Here is a 24,004-nt window from a genome sequence, read left to right as displayed (position 1 = left end):
TTGATGGTGACCTTGTTAAGTTCCCTATAATCAATGCACATTTGCATTTGTAGAGTCCCAGAATTTACTTAGCTAGTTAGATAGTAGTAGTAGTAGTAGTAGTAGTAGTAGTAGTAGTAGTAGTAGTAGTAGTAGTAGTAGTAGTAGTAGTAGTAGTAGTAGTAGTAGTAGTAGTAGTAGTAGTAGTAGTAGTAGTAGTAGTAGTAGTAGTAGTAGTAGTAATAGCTAGTATTAGTTGTAGTATGTTTATAACTGTGGATTTTGGTTCAGACCGGGATTTAATTGGACACTCATAGTAACACTTGTAGATTTTCTAAGTTTAACATATAGTTTAAGAATATTAACTTTAACCTAAGGTTTGATTAATATGACTGATATTGATGGTGATATTTATTATATTATAAGGTTTAGATAGACCCAATAAGATAGTAACACTTATCATATGTATGATTATTAAGAAATTATTATTTTAATGATAAAATAAGATAAATATAAGACTTAGTCTTCACCAAAATCTGATAGGAGGATGACATTTATCACAATTTTATTTATTTGTGGATTAGGTTGATATTTAGATAATTAAATAGATTTTTCGTAACTTTAGGGTACTGTAACTTCCGACCTGTTTTTGACCCAGTTATATTAGGAATTTCGAAAAAATAGTATTTCTTAAAAGTTGTAGATAATTTAATGAGCTTTCTAACGGTATAAAGAGAGTCCAAATCGGAGTTCTACAGCTCCAGATATGTTGATTTGGGAGTTTAGAGTTACGAGATTTAGGGAGTTAGAAGTTAGGATTCTATTTGTTTTTATTATTTTGAAAATCAAGCTTTGAATCCTTAAATCTCTCTGAAAAATTTGAACAATTCCTAAGCCTTTGGCTGAAGGATATTCAAATATTTTCAATTAAATTTATTATTTTTATCCAAAGCCAAAAAGAAGATTTTTATTCCTAAAACTCTATAAATAGGACCTAGCACCAAGCATTTTTCATTCATTCATCAAGCTAAGTTCAAAGGCTGCAAGTTGTTAGGTTATTGTGAGAGTGTAAACACTTGGGTTGGGGATTATAAGCTTGCTCACTATAAGCTTACCAAACACTTGGGAAGTAAGGCTCTATTCACATTTCGGTTCAAGGTTTAGATTGATCATAGAAGTACTCAAGGTATCCCAAACTCTAGTCCATTTCGGTATTATTTTCTTTAAAGTTCTCATAGTCTTCTACTCAGCCTTCTAACCTATTCTTTATTTTGGTTAGGAAATCTAAGAACTTGCACATAAGTTTTTGGTAAGTATTTTTCTCAATGGTATAGTCCTCCCATTCCTTTCATTTCCCTTTTCTTTAATATACTCACCCTATTATAAATGGTTTTTAGGAGTGTTCCAAGGTCCCAAATCAGTTCTCATATCCCGGTTATTTTGGTAAGGAAAATAGGATAGGATTTATGTGCTATATGTTTTATATGTTATCTTATGGTTTTTATGTTATGAAATATGTTATGATATGTATGTTTGTAGGCTTGGGCATATGACCCATATGACTAACAAGCCCCAAATAGATTATGGGCATATGACCTGCTTAGCTAGTAGGACCCCAAATAGATTATGGGCATATGACCTGCTTAGCTAGTAGGACCCCACTAATCTAATGGGCATATAACTTGTTTAGTCTATGGGACCCCAAGTAATAATGGCCATTATAGTATGTATGTGATATATGTGTTATGGTATGTTTTTTTTATGTTGCACTATGAATTTTTATGTATATGGCTATATGTTAGATTTTCCTTGCTGGGCATTAGGCTCATTCCTTTTTGTTTATATGTGCAGGAAAATAGGTCTTAGTGGCGGGGAAGGTTCTTGGAAGCTTAGAGAATGTGTATTGAGGCGGAATGGATTCAAGAGCCGAGCGTTTCGATTCGAGGATGTAGTTTTGTTTCTTATGGTTTTTACATGTATCTTTTCGCATTTTGTTATGTAAATCTCTTTTTAATTATTTCATGTTTTGATTTTAAAACAATGGGATCCCATATCCTACTTGAGATTTTATGTAAGCTTAACTCTTATTTTTACAAGTTTCTTAATAAAGTTATGGTATTTTCACTTGTAAGTTTTATTAAGGATTAGTATGTATAGTTTTCATTAATGGTCCAAAAGTCTAGAATAGTTGGGTCATTACAGCATTGATCCGTCCTTCTTCTTTACGAATAACACCACTGCTCCCCATGGTGAGTAACTTAGTCTAATAAAACCTAAGCAAAGTAGTTCTTGCCACTGAACCTTTTACTCTTTCAATTTAGCTGGTGCCATTCTATACGGTGCTTTCGAGATTGGTGTTATTTTTGGTGCTACTTCAATCGTGAACTCAATTTCTCACTGTTGTGGCAATCCTGATAAATCTTCCAGAAATACATCCAAGTATTCACGTACTACTTTGGTGTTTTCCAGTCTTTGCGTTCCCATTTCTACTGTGTTGACCACGCTAGCCAAAAATCTCATGCATTCATGCTGTAACATCTTCCCAGCTTCTAACACTGAAATGATTGGAATTCATAGCCCCGTTGCTATCCCCATGAATGCAAAAGGCTTCTCTCCTTCGGGCTTTAACACCAACATTTTCTTCTTACAATCGATGGTAGTGTTGTACTTCATCAGACAATCCATCCCGAGGATTACATCAAAATCAGTCACACTCAGCTCAATCAAACGTAAAAATTGGTAAATCCTCCACTGTGAGGTACTCAAAAGCTCTGGTCCTAGAATAGCCTCAGCGCATCTGCACTATGAGTTACGTCATACATTAGTAACTCGTTTGCTGTGTCTCATTCAGCACGCTAACAACCTCTGCTTTTCATACAACATACAAACACATATACAAGCAGCTCATCTCATAACATAATAGCTCATACAGTCATCATAAACTCATAGAAATTCTAGCTAACTTCCATACCTCAAGTCCAATCAACTTAAATAGTGGGGTGCTTCACAACGAGCCTAGAATCACAACCCAAACATTCCTCTTAATATCAAGCAAGACTAAGCATACCCAACAAATATACCCCATGTTTGCATGGGCCATGCACATGAGACATAAGTTGCATCTCAATCAAAATCACAAAATCACAAATAAAATCATAAAAGAATAATCTTAATCTTACTAATGTAATCTCAACGAATGCCAAGCAACAAGCATACATTTAATTTAAAGGCGTATTTTGAACATAAAACTAAACTTGGATGCGACATGCGTACGTGAGGAGGTTCTTAAAACGTGCGTAGAAGTTGGTAGATTTTAGTCTTTTTATTTCTTCGTAAACTCATTATATTTTATTAACTAAAAGAATATGTTAGCAACTTGATTTATACTGCAATGCTACGTTAAAATTGTACTCAAAATTTTAATAAAAGAGTTGTTTTATTTTAGTTGCCATTTACCAAACATTAATTCCATTTATTATCTTACATAAAATAAAACAAAATAAAGTAATTTTTTTTCTATTTCTTTTCTCACAAAATTAATTAGTATTGAATGATTTGGCACTCACTCACTTTACCAAGCAGATAAAATAAAAAATATTTAAATATTTAACTTTGTAAAAATAGTGATATCTCAAGGTTACCACATTTTTCATCAAGTATGCAATCTTTAATCAATGGTTGTTTGTACGGTTTACTAAGCATTTTTTAATAATGCATGTGATCTAGATTCAGATTGTTGATGTGGATAGACATCTTAGTAAATGTACTTTATATATGACAGGACCGATGTGAATTAATTTCTTTATAAACATATCATTTGCCATTAAGATGTAATTCATATAAAAAGATGATCATATGTAGACCAGTCTAAATCCTGAGTAGTCATGAACTCTTACTCATGTTTATTGTGTCTTTTGATTCACTCATGAAGGTCTCTTAGTATAATAAGGTTAATGACTTTTGTTTTGGAGATTCAATGGCTGGGAACATGATTAGTGATAGAAAAGGGGCGGGTAATGGGTGGAGGATGCATCCCCCATCCCCATCCCCATCCCCACTCCCTATTTATGCCCCCATACCCGCCCCACCCCGCCTAATCTCCGGCGGGTTCGGGGGAGGGGAATCCTCAACGGGTATGGGGAACCCGTTGGGTACCCATTTAGGTTAAAAAAACATGAAATTAAGTAATTTAAAATGAAAAAGAAAAAATAATTTTTTAAATTTAAACAAACATTCTCACAAATATTAATTATACTTCATAATCCAGGAAAATATAAGATAAATAAGCCTTCAAGTTTCAAAGAAACATAAACAACCACATCTACGATAATTCATAACAAATTAAAAACTACGCAAATCTTAAGCAACAAAGATGAAACTAAAATAGTCATGACAAAGTCTTCAACCTTATTTAAAATAAAATAAAAAGTCTTCTTGAAATCCCCATTGCCATCATTAGATCTTCATGATTCAAGCATCAAAATCCACAAAACTTGGACCCTACACCATCATAAAAAAAAATGGTCAAGATGACAATTGTTAGAAAATAAGAAGAAAAAAATACAAATAAACAACTTACCGCTTCATCATTGTCTTTTTTGTCTTCAAACATTATTAGATATTTGTCTCTATTTGAATGTGTATCTAGCAAGAAATAAAAACAAGTACAATTAGAAATCATTTTATGCGTAAAAGAAAATGAAATAACAAGAGAATCAATAAGAAAAATCATATCTAATTTCTCATCCCATAACCAATCTTGTGCACATACTAATGCTTCTAATGTATGAGGATGAAGCCTATTACGAGTCACATGTCTTCCACTAGGACTAAAAAAAGACTCATAAGCAACTGTAGACACTGGTATAGCCAAAATATCTCTAGCAACTTGTTGCAATGTAGGATACTTGAGACCATTTGCCTTCCACCATGCTAAAATATCAAATTCTCCACTCCTTGGCAAAACAATCTCCTCTAAGTAATGATCCAGTTCAGACTTATAAGTATCCACATTTACAGTGCTACTAACAAACAAATCATAACCAACCAAAGAATCTACAGATTCATCAACATCTATACCAACTTCAGAACTATGCAATGGGGATTCAAAAGGAGTTTCTTTACCATCACTTGGTTTGTATTCTTTCACCAAATCATAACTCAATTTTCTAATTCGCTCAATTTGATTTAGGGACTCATCACCATAAATTTGGGGAAAGTAATATTCATTCAACTTCATCTTAAACCTCGGATCCAAAATAGTTGCTATGGCTAATACTCCATGTATGACAGACCAATATTGGTCAAATTTCTCAATCATATTTATAGCCATCATCTTTATCTCCACAAATGACGATCTAAGACATTCCCTACGCAACAATCGAAATTCATAAATCTTTGGGAAAAAAAAATATTGGCAGTGGGATATTATATCCGTCACATTGTAAAACAACTTCAATTTGTCACACTATCACTAGGTGCTTGTTTGTAGTTTTTCTCCGTGTGTAATAGGCGACTAAAGACATCCTTATACACAATGACACTCATAAGCATCACATAAGTATAATTCCACCTAGTTTTACAATCAAGAACTAACTTTCTTTTACTTGAAAAAGATAATCCATTTTTAGCCTCTTCAAATTTTTCCACTCTTTTGGGTGTTGCAGTCCAATAAACTACAATCTCACGAATAGTTTCTATCCCACTTTGAATTGCACCTAATCCTTATTGAACAATTAAATTCAAGATATGTGCACAACATTTCATATGAAGTAATTCTCGTTTCAACAGTAAATGATCATTTCTCAACTTTTCTTTCATCTTATCCATCATGGAAATATTAACACTACAGTTATCTAAAGTCAAAGTAGATAACTTACAATCAATGAACCATGCAACCAAACACTCCATCAACTCTTTTGTTAGTGTTTTAGCATTATGAGGGCAGGGACATATATAAACCAATAATTTTGATAAAGAATTTAATTAGTATGCAAATAATAAATTATAAATCAAAATACATTTTAAAAACAAAGACTAGTAACTTACCTTATAATTTGATTGCGCAAATTCCATGAGTCATCAATATAATGTGCTATCACTATCATATAACCTTTTTTTTTATTAGTAGCTATCCACATATCAGTTGTGACTGCAATTCTACCTTTATTGTTACTCAATACTTTCTTTGTCTTGGTCTTCTCACTCTCATATATCTTCATGATATCACTCCTAAGAGTAGGTCGAGATACATGCTTGAATAATGGTTGATTCGAGTTAATGAAACTTCTAAATCTGACATGTTCCACCATATTAAGTAGATACTCATGTAAAATTATTATTTTAGCAAGTTCTTCTCTTGAAAATTGTTGATCAAATGTGTGAGCGCCAAGTGTAATAGTTCCATCTTTTTTCGTATAGGATTTGCATTCAAGATGGTTTGCTTTATGTCCCTATGCTTTCTATGAGGACATATCTTAAAATGTTCATGCAAATAATTAACCTCATTTTTGCTTGATCCTCCTAATTTCTTCTCTCAATAGTTGCAAATAATCTTATCAATTCCATCAGCCTTTTGTTTCTTAAAGTGATTCCAAACAGTAGAAGTCAACTTTCTATTTTTTGTCTCACCAACCTCACAATCTATAGTTGGTGGGGTTGCATAAGGTGGAACAAAAGAATTGAGCTCTAGGTGGGGATGGTGTGGATCCATTATTTTCTCCAATTGTAGATGGAATATCATTCGTAGTAACTTATGGAGAACTTTCAATCTCACTCATTGTTGGACTGTAAAGTACAAACACCAATAAAATATTAATTAATCATTGTACAAAAATTAACATGTCGATATTGAAACATTCTTATTGTAGCGGAATATATAAAAAAAATGAACAAACTTACAAACATAGTATTTGAATCAATGTATATAGTATAAAATAATATCATATAACAATAATATTAAAGCAAGTTGAGTTGAAGTATTTGTATATTCAATACTTATTATGATATTTCTCTCAATGAAAAAAAACTTATTATAATATTATAAAAACTATATTGATATTATAATAAGAAGACCGACACTATTCTTATATTAATACTCATCTCATCTTCAATCCACACGTATACAAAATATATTATTAAAATAATAATAAACTAGGTAGTCATAGTGACAATGCTCACATCAAAACAATAGATTTATTATATATTTTAATAAAAAAATTATCTATATATATATATAGGACAATTCTTCTACACGGGCTTCATTTTAAGTCCTGCTGATAGGACTTTTAGTATTTCTCGACCTGTAAACAGTTTTCGGCGCGATTTTTTTTTATAACCATATATATTGTACCTATTTAGAGCATCCTGCAAATTTTCAGAAAATTCCGAATAATTTACAATATCGAAAATTAGGTTCAAACATGTTGTTTTTCACGCGCATAAAAAAAATTAGTCACGCGTACAACAACATGTTTGAACCTAATTTTCGGTATTGTAAACTATTCAGAATTTTCTGAAAATTTGCAAAATGCTCTAAATAGCTACAATATACACGGTCTTAAAAAAAAAATCGCGCCGAAAACTGTTCACAAATTAAGAACACTGAGAACCCTACCGGTAAGACTTAAAATGAAAATCTCCCATATATATATATAAGTAGTGTTGACGCCGCTTTTCGTCAACAGATAAAAGAAGAGAGCACACAAACAATTAAAGACAATGGCTAAAACAAACAAACGAATCAGACACGCGGTTTTTACGTGGTTCAGCAGTTAAATCTGCCTAGTCCACGAGTCTCTGTTATTAATCTCAAGATTATCTCTGAACAATCCTTTAGCATGAATTCTCCAGAGTTTTCTCTCAAGAATCAGAAATTCGATCATTTACAATGGTGCATGCCTTCTCTATTTATAGAGAAGGATGCAGAATACTATCCCACATATTTTGGGTAGTTACTCTTTTGTGAATAAAATAAATGGCTTTAAATGCCTATAATCAGATATAAAAGGAAACGTCCCTGAAGACCAGGAAACGCATAACTGACCAAATAATATCCCACGATTCTTGGGGATTTACATTAATAAATGAGGATCATATCCCATATCTACAACACTTGTAGATATTCAAGGTAGTCATTGCGTATCTCCAAGGCTTCACGTCATTGTGCGAGCCGCTGACACTTCCCGAGCTTACATTTCTTTCGAGATGGCATATCGAGCTCGAGATCCCTGCTCCGAAGTTGCTTCTGAAGATGAGGGGCTCACAGAGCTATCCTTCGAGATCGAGATCATTTCGAGGTCACCATATTCGAGATCTGTACCATACTTTGCAGGCTCCGATTTACAATCGTAGAGCATACCCTTAACCCTCACGAGACCATTTAATGCGAACTCAGCTTTCGAGGTCATATTTTCTATGGCTCGAAATCTGGGTATAACATTTTGCCCCCTCAAAAGTATTTGTTCGAATCCTAAGAGAAGGAGACTTTTGAACTACTTTTTTCGGGAACCATACTGTCACTCTCTTAAAAACGGACACGTGCCAGATGGGTATTGCTCATTTTAGGTACTTGAGTACCTTGGGAACATGCCCACGATCGTTCGTCTGACAGCTTTTCGGCGCTATCTCATCATCGACTCCCCTCCATTCGATCTGATGAGGATTTCAATCAACGTTCCTGATTAATTCAGTTTTCCCACCTATTTATGCAAGACTCCCTCTTCGTTTTCTTCACATTTTCTCATCACAGACCAGAAAAAAGAAACACTCCCTAAACCTCTTACCACAGTTCATGCTCATTGCATGTTTTCCAGGCCGAAGAAACAAAAGAATCCTGGTTTGTACGACTCAGTGAGTTCTTTCCTGCAACCTCTTCTCCACTCGACGATTTCGCTGCACTCCCCATTACTGTGTAAGTACGCCATTTTTGTTGTTCCTTTTATATTGTGCTGGCTGTGTATGTTAGTTTACGTTATTAGCATGATGCGATAGGAGGGTTTGAACCGATAGGTTTTTAGGCTTTCTGGATTTTCACTCTGGAAGTTCGTCTCTGGTTTATATTCAGATTCAATCGTTTGAATGTGGTTTCAACTTTCTGGGTTTTGAAGATTTTAGGCTATGATTCTTGTACACCAAGTTTTCGGGTAAAAACCCTTATTCTTGACAATTACACGAAACCCGAAAAAGCCCTTTCCTGGCTAACCGCCACCTTTCTTTCCCTTGAACTTCGGGATTTTCAAAAAATCATCCACGTTCTTTTTCTTCCCTGTGGAACACGCGCTCGGGTCTTAATATTTAGTTTCTTGCCCTTAGTTATCCGAGCTTATCTTATCGAGTTCGTGATCCTTGCATGCATGGCCCTCACCATTTTTTATTTCTCGTTAGATGTCACAGAATCTGGAAAGACGGTGGGGGTCATTACGAGCAATCCCTTACGAGCCCAAATCTCCGAGCCCGGAATCGGTCTTTGTCCGGAACCAGCGTCGGATTAAAGAGTACGAGATCGCACGCGAGCAAGAAGACATCCGAGCCCACTATCGCCGCCAGATTGACGAGGTCATCGAAAAGAAGAGAAGGGTCCTTCGGGAAGCCATCTATCCGGAGCCGAACCCCGGACCTAGGCCAGTTCCCCTTGACCCCGCGTTAAAAGTCACGGTAGCATACTATCCGGGGGAACTTCAGTTTTCCTTAATGGCGGAGCCTTCGTCTTCGCAGCCTAGGAGGGAGATGTTTGAAGCCGAGTTCTACCAGAGCTCGGTTACCACCTCCGACCAGATAACTGACATCCTGGCCCTTCATGGCCTTAGCTCATTGGACACACTGAACTGCCGAGCTCCGACAAGACATGAACGGAGCTGCTTCGCTCCTGGGGGCCGTGATTCCAGTGTGAAGTACGCGGCCTGGAGCCAGGAACACCTAAAGGCAGGAGCTTTGCTGCCCCTGAAGTCCTTTTTCAGAGATTTCACCGATTTCGTTGGGTTGGCTCCATTCCAACTCAACACCAACTCGTACAGGGTGCTGTCTGCCCTGAGGTCCTTATTCCACGAGCTGGGGTGGATAGGACCTTCACCCCAAGAGATTTTATACCTCTTTTGTTTGAAGAGTAATCCCTCCCGAGCTCGGGGAGGAGATGGTTTTTACTACCTTTCGAGCTATCCCAAAGAGACAAAAATCTTTGAAGACCTTCCGAACCATCCCCCTGACTTCAAAAGGGCTTTTTTCTGGACAGACGGTCTGTTCCCGTCTCGACATCGTTCGTTTAGGCGAATTCGTAAGTATTCTCGTTACTTTCTATTTTTGAGCTTGAATCTTTAGTCCTTGTATCCATGTTTAGTTGAAGTGTATCTCGCCTTTCAGCTAACTTTCAGCGTCCCACCCCCGACGAGACAATGAAGGAGCACAGAGGGAGCCTGCTCCGACTCCCTTATGGCAGAAGGTCTCTTTCATTTCTGTTACATGAGGACAAGCTTCGAGCTTGTGGCTTGTTGGGACAGGGCCAGTCAACCTCTGACTGGTCCAGTAAAAAATACGAACGCTGGGAGGAAGTGCCTCTGCCCACAGGCATCCTTCCTCCGAGGAGGGAAAGGAAACCACCTCTCCCAATTCGCTCGAGAAGTCCGCGGTCAGGGAACGAGGCAAATGATGAAGCCTCGAGTTCGGACTCCGATGGAGGTAAAACCCTTCCTACTTCACGAATGTGGTCTCCCACTTTATTAAAACACAGGCCCAATAGACTAGTCTCGTGCCCACAGGATAGATATCACTTCTATATATGGAGTTGGGTAGATGACTGTGTCCATAGGTTTGATAGTGGGCTCGGGAAATACGACACTATGTATACCACAGACGAGATGTGGAATGGGATAGCTGTGCAGTATGGGACCAATGACTATAGGGACCTTTCGAGGTTATCACCAACTTATAGGGAAGGCCCTCCCCCCGCCTCTTCTGAAGACGGGGGAATTTCATGGTCCCCAAGCTCGATCTCGGGGGAAAGTTCCAGTTAGGTTTTTTCTTTCACCACTCTATATAGTGTTGGAGTAACTTGTATTTCTTTCACTGACTCACTGTGATGACTTGTGCAGGCAACATGGACTCCGACCTCGACGCCCTCATCGACAATGCGGGTGCCAAGAGGAGCAAGCGCCCCAGGGCAAGGGGACTGACAACCAGTCAGCCTGGGAAAAGCTCCAAGAGATCCAGGAAAACGCCTCCTCCTCCCCCGCCGGCTTCGAGCTCTGCTGCTGCGTCGACTGGCCAAACTAACGTCCCCATGACGATACCACCCTCGCAGGCCGTCGTCCCTGTGGTGGCGCCGGCCTCGCAGACTGATATCGCTGCCGTGGTTGAATCCCAACCTCCTGTGGTGGGTCAACTGCCTTCTACCCAGCTCGTCAAAAGACCTTCTGCTTCCCGAGCCCAGAAGCTAACTATTTCCACCCATATGGATTCGTATGTGGTGGATAATGCTGCCGGTCCTCACGGGTCTACGCTGATCTCGGATGTAATGTCCCGGATTGGCCAGAGCTACGGCAATTTTGAGGCTCCTCAGTGGCAGTGTCTAACTGGCACTCGGGACCGCACTGTTCTGTACGAGAAGAGTATCGAGCACACTGCCGCGGTAAGTATCCTATATATTCCCTTTGCTTACATTCATGCTGTCTCGAGGCTAATGATGGTTTCTTCCTTTTTTTCAGGCTCTTGCTTTCACTGCCCAGCTTAATTACGAGCTGAACAACGAGGTCCATACGAGCAGGACCCTTGCCCAAGGGGAGAGGGACCTCCACCTTAAAGCGAATGACGACCTGAAGGCAGTGAATACTAAGCTCGAGGCAGTGGTTAAGGAGCATGAGGAAATGGCCAAGGAGCTCGGAAAGCTGAAAAACGAACTCGAGGAGCAGAAGAAAGACAACATCCAGCTTCGGGAGACCAACAAGAAGCTCGAGGAAGACAAGGCCGTCACCCTCGACCTCATGGAGGATATCAAAACCCGCCTTACTGCTGAGTTCAAAGAAAAGAAGGAAACGGCGGTCGATTCAGCCATGTACCAGATGTGGGCCTATAACGAAGAACTGGACACCAGTTTTTTGGGTCCCCTCGAGGCGTCCTTCCTCGAACGATGGAATGCCCGGCTCGAGAAGGAAGAGGCTGACCAGCTCGAGAAGGATAAAGCTACTCCGAGTACTGTTTCGGAGGGAGCTCAGGAGGATAGTCATGCTATTCGTCCTGAGGGGTCCGGTGCCACTGATGCTGAGAAGGCCAAGGAGACTCCTCTTCTTTGAATCTGACCTCGGGGAGATCAGTTTTCGGGGCTGCGTCCCATTATTTCTGTAATTATTTCAACTTGTGCCCACGGGGCTGATACAATTCCCTTTATTATTCTTTTATATACTTACATTTCTTGGTTCGAAATATTTTGCATATTTTTATAATTAATGGACCGGTTATGTTTATTTATGCATACAAACATAGTTTGGATTTAGGCTCGAAATTCGATGCATTCATGCATAGTTTATTCGATTTATCCGTTTCCAACCTCGTTATTTATCAAGGTCGGACATTACTGTAACCATGAACTGAAAAGTACTTATATGGCATGTAATATGAATGATTTGGTTAATCTTTTTAGTCACTTTCCCTCATCCTTAGTATCTTAGCTCCGAGGTTATGAGTTCGAAACTATTTTAAGATGTTCCAGCCTCGATCTCGACATATTTTGTGACGGGTTTAGGCTCCCATTCATCATTGATCGATAATTTGGCTGGTTTGTTCCAAACCTGTTATGCTTGCACATCTGGTTAATTCCAAACGTTTTTGGTTTTTGGTAGCTCGGTAATGTCCGAACTATCTAAGCCCGCATACTTGGTTATTTCCAAATACTTAATGTTTTTTATAATTCGGTTAAATCCGAACTATCTAAGCTCGCTCGGTTAAGTCCGAACTATCTAAACTCGCGTATTTGGTTATATCCAAATACTTTTTTGTTTTTGATAACTCGGTTAAGTCCGAACTATCTTAGCTCGCGTATTTGGTTGTATCCAAATACTTTTTGTATTGTATTATTTTATTTTATTTTATTTTTTAAAGCTAGAGGTATGTATACCAATGTTGCCCCCTTAATATCCTATGAGTGTGACCATAGGTTATTAAATTAAGAGAGATTGCAAAAATAAAAATAAGTTACATGTGAAACAAAGTAGACCCTTTATTTGAAATTCAAAAACAAACTAAGTACAGAAAATCATGGTTACGGGCAACACTTCCTACACTATTGATAATATGGTCTAAGGTGTTCGCCATTCCATGCTCGTGGTATGAGGTTCCCATCTAATCTCGCAAGTTTGTATACGCCAGGGCGGATGACTGATTCTATCTGGTATGGTCCTTCCCAGTTTGGCCCGAGTACTCCTGCTGCTGGATCTCGGGTTGCTAAGAATACTCGTCTCAAAATCAGGTCTCCTACTCCGAACTTTCGACTTCGGACCCTTTTATTGAAATATCTTGTTGTTCGTTGCTGGTAAGCAGCATTTCTCAGCTGAGCCTCCTCCCTTTTTTCTTCGATCAAGTCTAGGGTTTCTTCGAGCTGAGTATGATTGGAACTTTGGTCGTAAATCTGAGTTCGAATTGTCGGAATTTCGACCTCAATGGGCAACATTGCCTCGCAGCCGTATGCTAGAGAAAACGGGGTATGCCCAGTTGATGTCCGAGCTGTAGTTCTATATCCCCAAAGGACTTGGGGTAATTCCTCAGGCCATCGTCTCTTTGCTTCTTCCAACTTTTTCTTCAAGGAACTCTTGAGAGTTTTATTAACGGCTTCGACCTGACCGTTCGCCTGAGGGTGAGCCACTGACGAAAAGCTCTTTATTATACCGTTCTTGTTACAAAAGTTGGTAAATAAGTCGCAGTCAAACTGGGTTCCGTTGTCAGACACAATCTTTCTTGGCACTCCATATCGGCATACGATGTTCTTTACCACGAAATCTAGGATCTTCTTTGAAGTTATGGTCGCTAGTGGTTCAGCCTCTGTCCATTTTGTGAAGTAATCAACCGCGACCACAGCATACTTTACTCCTCCTTTGCCAGTTGGAAGTGAGCCTATGAGGTCGATGCCCCATACCGCAAAAGGCCATGGGGACGTCAACATGGTTAGTTCGGAAGGTGGAGCTCGGGGTATCGTGGCGAATCTCTGGCACTTGTCGCACTTTTTCACGAACTCAAAAGAATCCGTTTTAATGGTTGGCCAGAAATATCCTTGGCGTATAATCTTCTTGGATAGGCTGTGCCCCCCGGTATGATCTCCGCAGAACCCTTCATGAATTTCTTCAATAATCTTCTTTGCCTCGGGGGGAGTCACGCATCTGAGCAATGGCATGGAATACCCTCTTCTGTATAGTCTTCCATCCAGGATGGTGTAACGAGGAAGTTGATACATTAGTTTCCGAGCCTGACTTCGATCTTTTGGAAGAATTCCATTTTCGAGGTAGTCAACGATCGGGCTCATCCAGGTCGGTTCTGTCTCGATCATGCACACATCTTCCTTGTCTGGCTCAGTAATGCTGGGTGCTGACAAGTGCTCTACGGGCACAACATTCAGCTCCTCATTTTCGGCGGAGGTGGCGAGGCGAGCTAAGGCATCTGCGTTTGAGTTTTGTTCTCGGGGAACCTGTTCGATTGCATAAAACTCAAAAAACTCCAATGCGCACTTTGCCTTCTCCAGATAAGCTGCCATTTTTGTGCCGCGAGCCTGGTACTCTCCCAAGATTTGATTAACTACGAGCTGAGAGTCGCTGTAACAATGTATAGCTCTGGCCTTGAGTTCCTTTGCTATTCGTAGTCCCGCCAGTAAAGCCTCGTACTCAGCTTCATTATTAGATGCTTTAAAGCCGAATCTTAATGCAGAGTGAAATTTGCTCCCTGCAGGGGTGATCAGAATAACTCCTGCCCCCGCTCCATTTTCATTTGACGACCCGTCGACGTAAAGTTTCCATAGCTCGTGGGCCGTGGTTGTTACTTCGTCGTCGGCTGTACCGGTGCATTCTACTATAAAATCTGCCAACGCTTGTGCCTTAATGGTTGTTCTCGGATGGTAGGTGATCTCGAATTGTCCGAGCTCAACAGCCCACTTAAGGAGTCGACCAGATGCCTCTGGTTTGGACAAGACTTGCCTTAATGGTTGATCTGTCAGTACATGGATAGGATGTGCCTGAAAGTAAGGGCGGAGCTTTCGAGATGAGTGGATCAGACTGAGGGCGAGTTTCTCCATCAGTGGATACCTTGACTCTGCCCCCAGTAATCTTTTACTGATGTAGTAGACGGGTTTCTGTATTCTCTCTTCCTCTCGGACGAGCACCGCGCTTATCGCGTGTTCAGTTGTTGAGAGATATAAGAACAGTACTTCTCCCATCTCAGGTTTCGATAGGATAGGTGGTTCGGCTAAGTGCCTTTTTAGCTCTTGAAAGGCTAGCTCGCACTCGTCTGTCCATTCGAACTTTTTACTTCCTTTCAATAAGTTGAAGAACGGGAGACCGCGGTCCGTTGACTTCGAAATGAACCTGCCCAGAGCTGCCATCCTGCCAGTCAAGCTTTGAACATCTTTATGCTTCCGAGGTGACGGCATATCAATCAGGGCCTTTATTTTATCGGGATTAGCCTCGATTCCACGAGAGTTGACAATGAAACCCAGAAATTTCCCTGAAGACACCCCAAAAGTGCACTTCTGAGGATTCAACTTCATGTTGTACTTTCTGAGCACGCCAAAGCACTCTTCGAGGTCATCAACATGGTTCTTGTTAAGTTGAGACTTTACGAGCATGTCGTCAACATAAACTTCCATGTTGTTCCCTATTTGCTCTGAGAACATCATGTTTACGAGCCGCTGGTACGTTGCTCCGGCATTCTTGAGTCCGAATGGCATGACATTGTAGCAGTAGAGCCCTTTATCCGTAATGAAGCTTGTATGCTCTTGGTCGGGGGCATGCATGGGAATCTGGTTATATCCAGAATAGGCATCCATGAATGACATCAGACCATGCCCCGCCGTGGCATCCACGAGCTGATCAATTCTCGGTAGGGGAAAACAGTCTTTCGGGCAGGCCTTGTTGAGGTCTGAGTAGTCAATGCACGTCCTCCATGTCCCATTGGGTTTCGGGACCAACACTGGATTGGCCACCCAATCAGGGTAAAAAGCGTCCCTTATAAAATTATTTGCTTTCAGCCTGTCCACCTCCTCCTTTAGTGCTTTCTTTCTGTCTTCATCCAGCTGCCTTCGCTTTTGCTGCTTCGGAGGAAAGCTTTTGTCTATATTCAATGCGTGGCTCGCTATATTAGGGCTTATTCCCACCATGTCAGAGTGGGACCACGCGAAGACATCCTGGTTTTTCTTCAGAAAGCAAATTAATTGCTATTTTGATTCGTCTAGGAGGTGTTTCCCGACCTTCACCTTTTTCGAGGGACTGGATTCATCGAGCTGAACCTCTTCGAGCTCCTCCAAAGGTTGGAGGTCAATCTTCTCTTCAATCCTTGGATCGATCTCCTCGTCAATTTTTAGAACTGTCCCGTCTTTATACTGTATGACAACAAGTGCTTGCGCGCTTGTTTGTTTCTTTCCCCTTAAGGAAATGCTGTAGCACTCCCTTCCTGCCAGTTGATCTCCTTTCAATGTTCCGACCCCGCTTGGAGTTGGGAACTTAAGGGCTAGATGCCTTACAGATGAAACTGCCCCCAGCCCGACCAGGGCGGGTCTCCCGAGCAATACATTGTAGGCAGATGGTAACTCTACTACCACGAACTCCATCATCTTGGTCACCGAGACTGGATAGTCTCCCAAGGTCACAGGGAGTTCAATGGACCCCATACAAGCGGTTCCTTCTCCAGAAAAGCCGTACAAAGTGGTTGCACAAGCCCTCAGGTCGCGAAGGGAGAGCCCCATTTTCTCTAGGGTTGCTTTATAAAGAATGTTAACTGAGCTCCCATTGTCTATGAGAACTCGGCGCACTCTTTTGTTGGCAAGCTGTAGGGTGATGACGAGTGGATCATGATGAGGGAACTGGACGTGAGAGGCATCCTCCTCGGTGAAGGTTATAGGCTGAGTCTCAACCCTTTGGCTTTTTGGTGCCCTTGGTTCGGGTTCATATGGAGACCCGTCCCCTGTTTTCAGCTCATTCACATATCGTTTTTGAGCATTTCTGCCCACTCCTGCGAGATGAGGACCTCCCGAGATGGTTATTACGTCCTCTCCATCTATCGGTGGAGGCCTATCCTCATCCCGAGATCGGGAGTTATTATTCTGTGTCGCCGGAAGTGCGGCTACTCTCTGGCTGGCAGTAGTCTGTCCAGTATTCTGGTTTTTGATATACTGCCGGAAATAACCTCTCGAGATCAATCCTTCGATCTCGTCCTTCAGCTGTCGGCACTCATCAGTTGTGTGGCCGGTGTCCCTATGAAATCGACAATACTTGCTGGAGTCCCTCTTGGACTTTTGATTCCTCATAGGATCTGGTCGCCTGAAGGGGACCTGGTTTTCATTAGCCAGGTATATGTTTTCCTGGGACTCGTTGAGCTCGGTATGCACTTTATATACGGAGAAATATCTTTCTCCTTTTTTCTTCTTTCCTCCATCAGCCTCGGGATTATTTCCCTCGCTTTTTTTTCTCTTGGAAGGATTCTCCGAGGCAGGCTGTGTAACTAGAGGGTCAACCGAGGTTGAGGCGGAGTTAATGTTTATCGTTGTAGTTTCGGTCTGCGAGGTCGCTTTGAGTGTTGACCTCGCTTCCTCTACATTAACAAATTTCTGCGCCCGTCTGTTAAACTCGGTTATCGACCTCACCGGTTTCCCTTGTATGTCATCCCAAAGTGCACTCCCGGGTAAAACACCAGCTCGGATGGCCATCAAGTGCCCGCTGTCATCCACGTCACGAGCTCGGGCGACCTCTAGATTAAATCTTGTCAGGTAGCTCTTTAGTGTTTCGCCTGGTTGTTGTCGGACGTTAGTCAAAGTGGATGCTTCGGGTCTGACTCCCACCATAGCCCGGAACTGCTTCTTGAAGTCTCTAGACAATTGATCCCACGAAGTTATAGAATGTCTCTTGTACTTCTCGAACCAACTCTTGGCAGGCCCGGCCAATGATGTTGGAAACAACATACATCTGAGCTCGTAACCTACGTTACTAGCTCTCATAATAGTGTTGAATGTACTCAGATGGCTGCACGGGTCGGTTTTTCCCTCAAACGCTGGGACATGAGGAATCCGGAACCCTTGGGGGAACTGAGTGCTAGAAATATTGGGAGCAAACGGCTCGAGCTCCTCATCAGAGTCCTCATATCGACCGTTTCCTCGCTCATTCTTCAAAAGCCTAAAGGCTTTTTCGAGCTGATCGATCCTTTCTTGTACTGGGTCCTTAAGCGGTGTTTGGAATTGATAGTCATTAATCGCGATCCCAGGCTCGCGTCTCCGTGAGGGATCTCTACGCCCATTCAGATGATTCCTAAGATCCGGGTTTGTCTGATCTCCCTTTCCCCTGCTCTGATTCAGGTGATTGCGCAGGTCGGGATGGCTCTTGTGATTCCCAGTATTTTTACGACCCCGGTCGTGTTTACTGACAGACCTTGTTTCTCCGGACTCATCGCTAGTGAAACTCATCGATCGGTCATTTCGTGGTGGATCCTTTCTACGTCGCCTCGTCACTGCAGTACGAGATCGGGACGTCTGACTTCTCTCGGATAGCGCGCCTTTCCGCCCCTGGAACGTCTCCCCGTTTCCTTGTCTCTCCCCTGTACGCCCTTGATCCTGATCTCGACCAGGTTGAGCGTTCCTGCGGGGAGGTGAAGGATATCTTACGGGAGACGGAGGAAACCGTATAGGTGACGGTGGTTGCCGTCCTTGCCTCGGCCTGGAAGGTCCAGAATTTGCCCGAGATGGGCCGGTTGCGTTTGGTGCGCTACCAGGAACCTGAGTCCGAGCCTCGACAGGAGCTTGGTTGTTCTCAGTTCCTGTAAGCACTTCCACGGGTGGATTAGGCGGGACCCGAGCTCGGGTACTCCTCTGAGGCCTAGAAGGAGCAGATGGCTCTGTTGGTGCTGGAGGCTGAGCTGGCCTCCTTGTGTTAGCATTTTTTCGTGGACGTCCACGGGGCTTCCGGGGAGGAACGTGCACGTCCCTTGGAGGAGGGGCTCGGTCTTCGCGCGGAGGTGGGGGCTGAGCCACCTACGCCTCCGCGGCTATCCTAGTCAACTCCTCGTTACGTTTGTTGGCATCTGCCAGCAGTTGTTTCAGCTGCCGATTCTCCAATTCTACAATAGGGACATAACGCTCAGGGTTATAGTACATGTCCTCATCCCTTGGTTGTGGAGGTGGTCCCCGGGAATCAGAGGACCCACTCCTTTCATCAGCGTCCGGGTTCTCCATTGGCTGTTTTCCAGGACGCCTTGGGTAATTTTCTTCAGGAGTGTTCTGATTGTTTGTAGCCATGAATCTCTCAGGGATGGATGCTTGAGGCTCTCAATGAAAGCACCAAACTGTTGACGCCGCTTTTCGTCAACAGATAAAAGAAGAGAGCACGCAAACAATTAAAGACAATGGCTAAAACAAACAAACGAATCAGACACGCGGTTTTTACGTGGTTCAGCAGTTAAATCTGCCTAGTCCACGAGTCTCTGTTATTAATCTCAAGATTATCTCTGAACAATCCTTTAGCATGAATTCTCCAGAGTTTTCTCTCAAGAATCAGAAATTCGATCATTTACAATGGTGCATGCCTTCTCTATTTATAGAGAAGGATGCAGAATACTATCCCACATATTTTGGGTAGTTACTCTTTTGTGAATAAAATAAATGGCTTTAAATGCCTATAATCAGATATAAAAGGAAACGTCCCTGAAGACCAGGAAACGCATAACTGACCAAATAATATCCCACGATTCTTGGGGATTTACATTAATAAATGAGGATCATATCCCATATCTACAACACTTGTAGATATTCAAGGTAGTCATTGCGTATCTCCAAGGCTTCACGTCATTGTGCGAGCCGCTGACACTTCCCGAGCTTACATTTCTTTCGAGATGGCATATCGAGCTCGAGATCCCTACTCCGAAGTTGCTTCTGAAGATGAGGGGCTCACAGAGCTATCCTTCGAGATCGAGATCATTTCGAGGTCACCATATTCGAGATCTGTACCATACTTTGCAGGCTCCGATTTACAATCGTAGAGCATACCCTTAACCCTCACGAGACCATTTAATGCGAACTCAGCTTTCGAGGTCATATTTTCTATGGCTCGAAATCTGGGTATAACAAGTAGCTGTTTATTAGAAAAAAATAATAATATAACACTGCAATACATCTTCTTTTATATTGACAACTTTGCAAGCAAATGTTTTGTATAAAATGAAAACAAACACATATATAAATTTAGAACAATTCTTCTATAGTGGCTTCACTTTAAGTCCTATCGGTAGGGCTTTCAGTATTTTTCAACCCGTGAATAGTTTTCGGCGCGACTTTTTTTATGACCGAATATATTGTAGTTATTTAGAGCATCCTGCAAATTTTCAGAAAATTCCGAATAGTTTACAGTACCGAAAAGTAGGTTCAAACATGTTATTTTCCACTCGCATAAAAAAAAGTAGTCACCCGTGCAACAACATGTTTGAACCTAGTTTTCGGTACTGTAAACTATTCAGAATTTTCTGAAAATTTGCAGGATGCTCTAAATAGCTACAATATACACGGTCATAAAAAAAATCGCACCGAAAACTATTTACAAATTGTAAACACTGAGAGTTCTACATGTATGGCTTAAAATGAAGCCCCCTCTAAATTTATACATGTGACTAAGGATTAAGGAATGTATAAGCATGTATAATTGTGTGTGTATATATATTTATAATACTTACAAAGAGAAGAGGATGGTGAGTGATCGGTGAGACGGTGACGATGACGACGACGACGTTGAGAAGACTCACAAGAGGAATGGCCGATGGGTGCCACTAATTGACTGAGTGACTATTTTGTTCTTAGGGTTTGTTGTGTAATATGTATGTATATAATATATATATATATTAATATTAATATTAATATTAATATGTACATATTTGTTTTAAAAAAGATAAGGAAACCATAAGAAATTAAGAATAAGATATTGAAATTTTGTAACAAATATGATACGATAATATATATAAAATGTATACAATTTTTTTTTTTAAAAAAAAATAAGGAAACCATAAGATCTTGATATTGAAAGTTGAAATTTGAAACTGATCCGACAATACTATTAAAAATTATCTATATTTATCTATCTATATCTATATCTATATCTATATCTATATCTATATAAAGAAGAGCTTCAAGGATATTATGTGCCACTCTAAAATTTTTTCAAATCACTTTTTTTATTTTCTCATTTAATCTAATTTTTTTTTATTCATTTTATATTTTCTAAAATATCTTAACAATTAAAAATATCAATATATATACATATTAATTTGATTAAAAATTTATTTAGTTAAATATCTTAACTACTTATTTATTGAAAAATACTAAAAAATTTAATTAAAAATTACGTAATAATTTTCGATTATCTATATATCTATTTTTTTTATTATATTATAATTATATTTTTTTATTCCAAAGTAAATAGTTTTACAAAATATTTATATCTATATCTATATATAAATGAGAAGGTGGCATCCTATATTTTTTACAATCTATTTTTACTATTTTGTGAGAATTTTATATTGTGTCCAAAAAAAATATACATATACATATATACGTACATCAACCCTTCAACAAATGTAACAGAAATAACTAAATTAATTCACATACTTATAAATATATTGATTTTAATATAGTCATACGTAACAGTAGTTATCCAATAATAATAGCATAAAAGAGATATCAATGAGAATGGTCACATATAGTTTAACTAAATAGTTATCACAATTAGATTTTATTATATTATTATATCATTTTATAATTAACATTTTACAATCTAAAGTATCTAATTTTTTATTTTCTTTAATATTTTATTCATTTTTTCAATTTTAACCCATAAAAGTATGTCGTTACAAAATAATATGTTGCTTTTGCAGACAGTTCTCTTCCTTAGAAAGAGAACTACCTTGATATTGGTAAGAACATATAATACATGAATATATCTCTTCAAATCACTCTTTCTATTTTCTCATTTAATCTAATTTTTTTTATTTATTTTCTATTTTCTAAAATATCTTAACAATTGAAAATATCAATATATACATATTAATTTGATTAAAAATTTATTTAGTTAAATATCTTAACTACTTATTTATTGAAAAATACTAAAAAAATTAATTAAAAATTACGTAATAATTTTCGATTATCTATATATCTATTTTTCTTATTATATTATAATTATGTTTTTTTTATTCCAAAGTAAATAGTTTTACAAAATATTTATATCTATATCTATATATAAATGAGAAGGTGGCATCCTATATTTTTTACAATCTAGTTTTACTATTTTGTGAGAATTTTATATTGTGTCCAAAATATATATATATATATACATATATACGTACATCAACCCTTTAACAAATGTAACAGAATTAACCAAATTAATACACATACTTATAAATACATTAATTCTAATATAGTCATACGTAACAGTAGTTATCCAATAATAATAGCATGAAAGAGATATCAATGAGAATGGTCACATATGGTTTAACTAAACAGTTATCACAATTAGATTTTATTATATTATTATATCATTTTATAATTAACATTTTACAATCTAAAGTATCTAATTTTTTATTTTCTTTAATATTTTATTCATTTTTTCAATTTTAACCCATAAAAGTATGCCGTTACAAAATAATATGTTGCTTTTGCAGGCAGTTCTCTTCCTTAGAAAGAGAACTACCTTGATATTGGAAAGAACATATAATACCTGAATATATCTCTTCAAATCACTCTTTCTATTTTCTCATTTAATCTAATTTTTTTATTCATTTTCTATTTTCTAAAATATCTTAACAATTGAAAATATCAATATATACATATTAATTTGATTAAAAATTTATTTAGTTAAATGTCTTAACTACTTATTTATTGAAAAATACTAAAAAAATTAATTAAAAATTACGTAATAATTTTCGATTATCTATATATCTATTTTTATTATTATATTATAATTATGTTTTTTTATTCCAAAGTGAATAGTTTTACAAAATATTTATATCTATATCTATATATAAATGAGAAGGTGACATCCTATATTTTTTACAATCTAGTTTTACTATTTTGTGATAATTTTATATTGTGTCAAAAAAAATATATATATACATATATACATACATCAACCCTTCAACAAATGTAACAGAATTAACCAAATTAATACACATACTTATAAATACATTGATTCTAATATAGTCATACGTAACAGTAGTTATCCAATAATAATAGCATGAAAGAGATATCAATGAGAATGGTAACATATGGTTTAACTAAACAGTTATCACAATTAGGTTTTATTATATTATTATATCATTTTATAATTAACATTTTACAATCTAAAGTATCTAATTTTTTTATTTTATTTAATATTTTATTCATTTTTTCAATTTTAACCCATAAAAGTATGCCGTTACAAAATAATATGTTGCTTTTGCAGGCAGTTCTCTTCCTTAGAAAGAGAACTACCTTGATATTGGAAAGAACATATAATACGTGAATATTAATGAGAATTAAAATTTATTATCGGGTGTTGAATCGCTTGATGCTGTCATTTTTATTTAAAATTCTAATTATTATTATTTTCACTAAAGAAAGTAAACTCTGAGTATATCGATTTATACTGTATATATGAATTTTAAAGAACCCACGTACCAAATTTTCAATTTTTCTTTTCGCTATGTAATTCAGTAAATATTAAATCTATATATATATATAAATAAGAGTTTCGAGAAGATTATGTGAGACTCTAAAATTTATTCAAAGCACTCTTTCTATTTTCTCATTTAATCTAATTTTTATTCATTTTCTATTTTC

At 38.5% G+C, this 24,004-nt stretch overlaps 1 protein-coding gene across 1 annotated transcript; it reads left to right on the top strand.

Annotated features, from left to right (window-relative positions):
• Nucleotides 1–10,718: 10,718 nt before the first annotated feature.
• Nucleotides 10,719–22,908, top strand: LOC133779826 (uncharacterized). The gene is made up of 3 exons (XM_062219729.1): nucleotides 10,719–10,980; nucleotides 11,064–11,344; nucleotides 22,849–22,908. Exons 1-3 carry the CDS (start codon nucleotides 10,812–10,814, stop codon nucleotides 22,906–22,908), a joined length of 510 nt encoding a protein of 169 aa, XP_062075713.1. The 5' UTR covers nucleotides 10,719–10,811.
• The last annotated feature ends 1,096 nt before the right edge of the window (nucleotides 22,909–24,004 follow it).

This window comes from Humulus lupulus, chromosome 5, assembly GCF_963169125.1.
Source record: "Humulus lupulus chromosome 5, drHumLupu1.1, whole genome shotgun sequence".
NCBI lineage: Eukaryota > Viridiplantae > Streptophyta > Magnoliopsida > Rosales > Cannabaceae > Humulus > Humulus lupulus.
This window is presented reverse-complemented; position numbering and strand designations above follow the sequence as displayed.

Coding starts and splice junctions, on each gene's coding strand:
- LOC133779826 (XM_062219729.1), top strand. CDS start 10,812: ATGTATACCACAGACGAGATGTGGAATGGGATAGCTGTGCAGTATGGG. Junction 10,981..11,063: donor GATCTCGGGGGAAAGTTCCA/GTTAGGTTTTTT, acceptor TGACTTGTGCAG/GCAACATGGACTCCGACCTC. Junction 11,345..22,848: donor TTGAATCCCAACCTCCTGTG/GTGGGTCAACTG, acceptor TTGCTTTTGCAG/GCAGTTCTCTTCCTTAGAAA.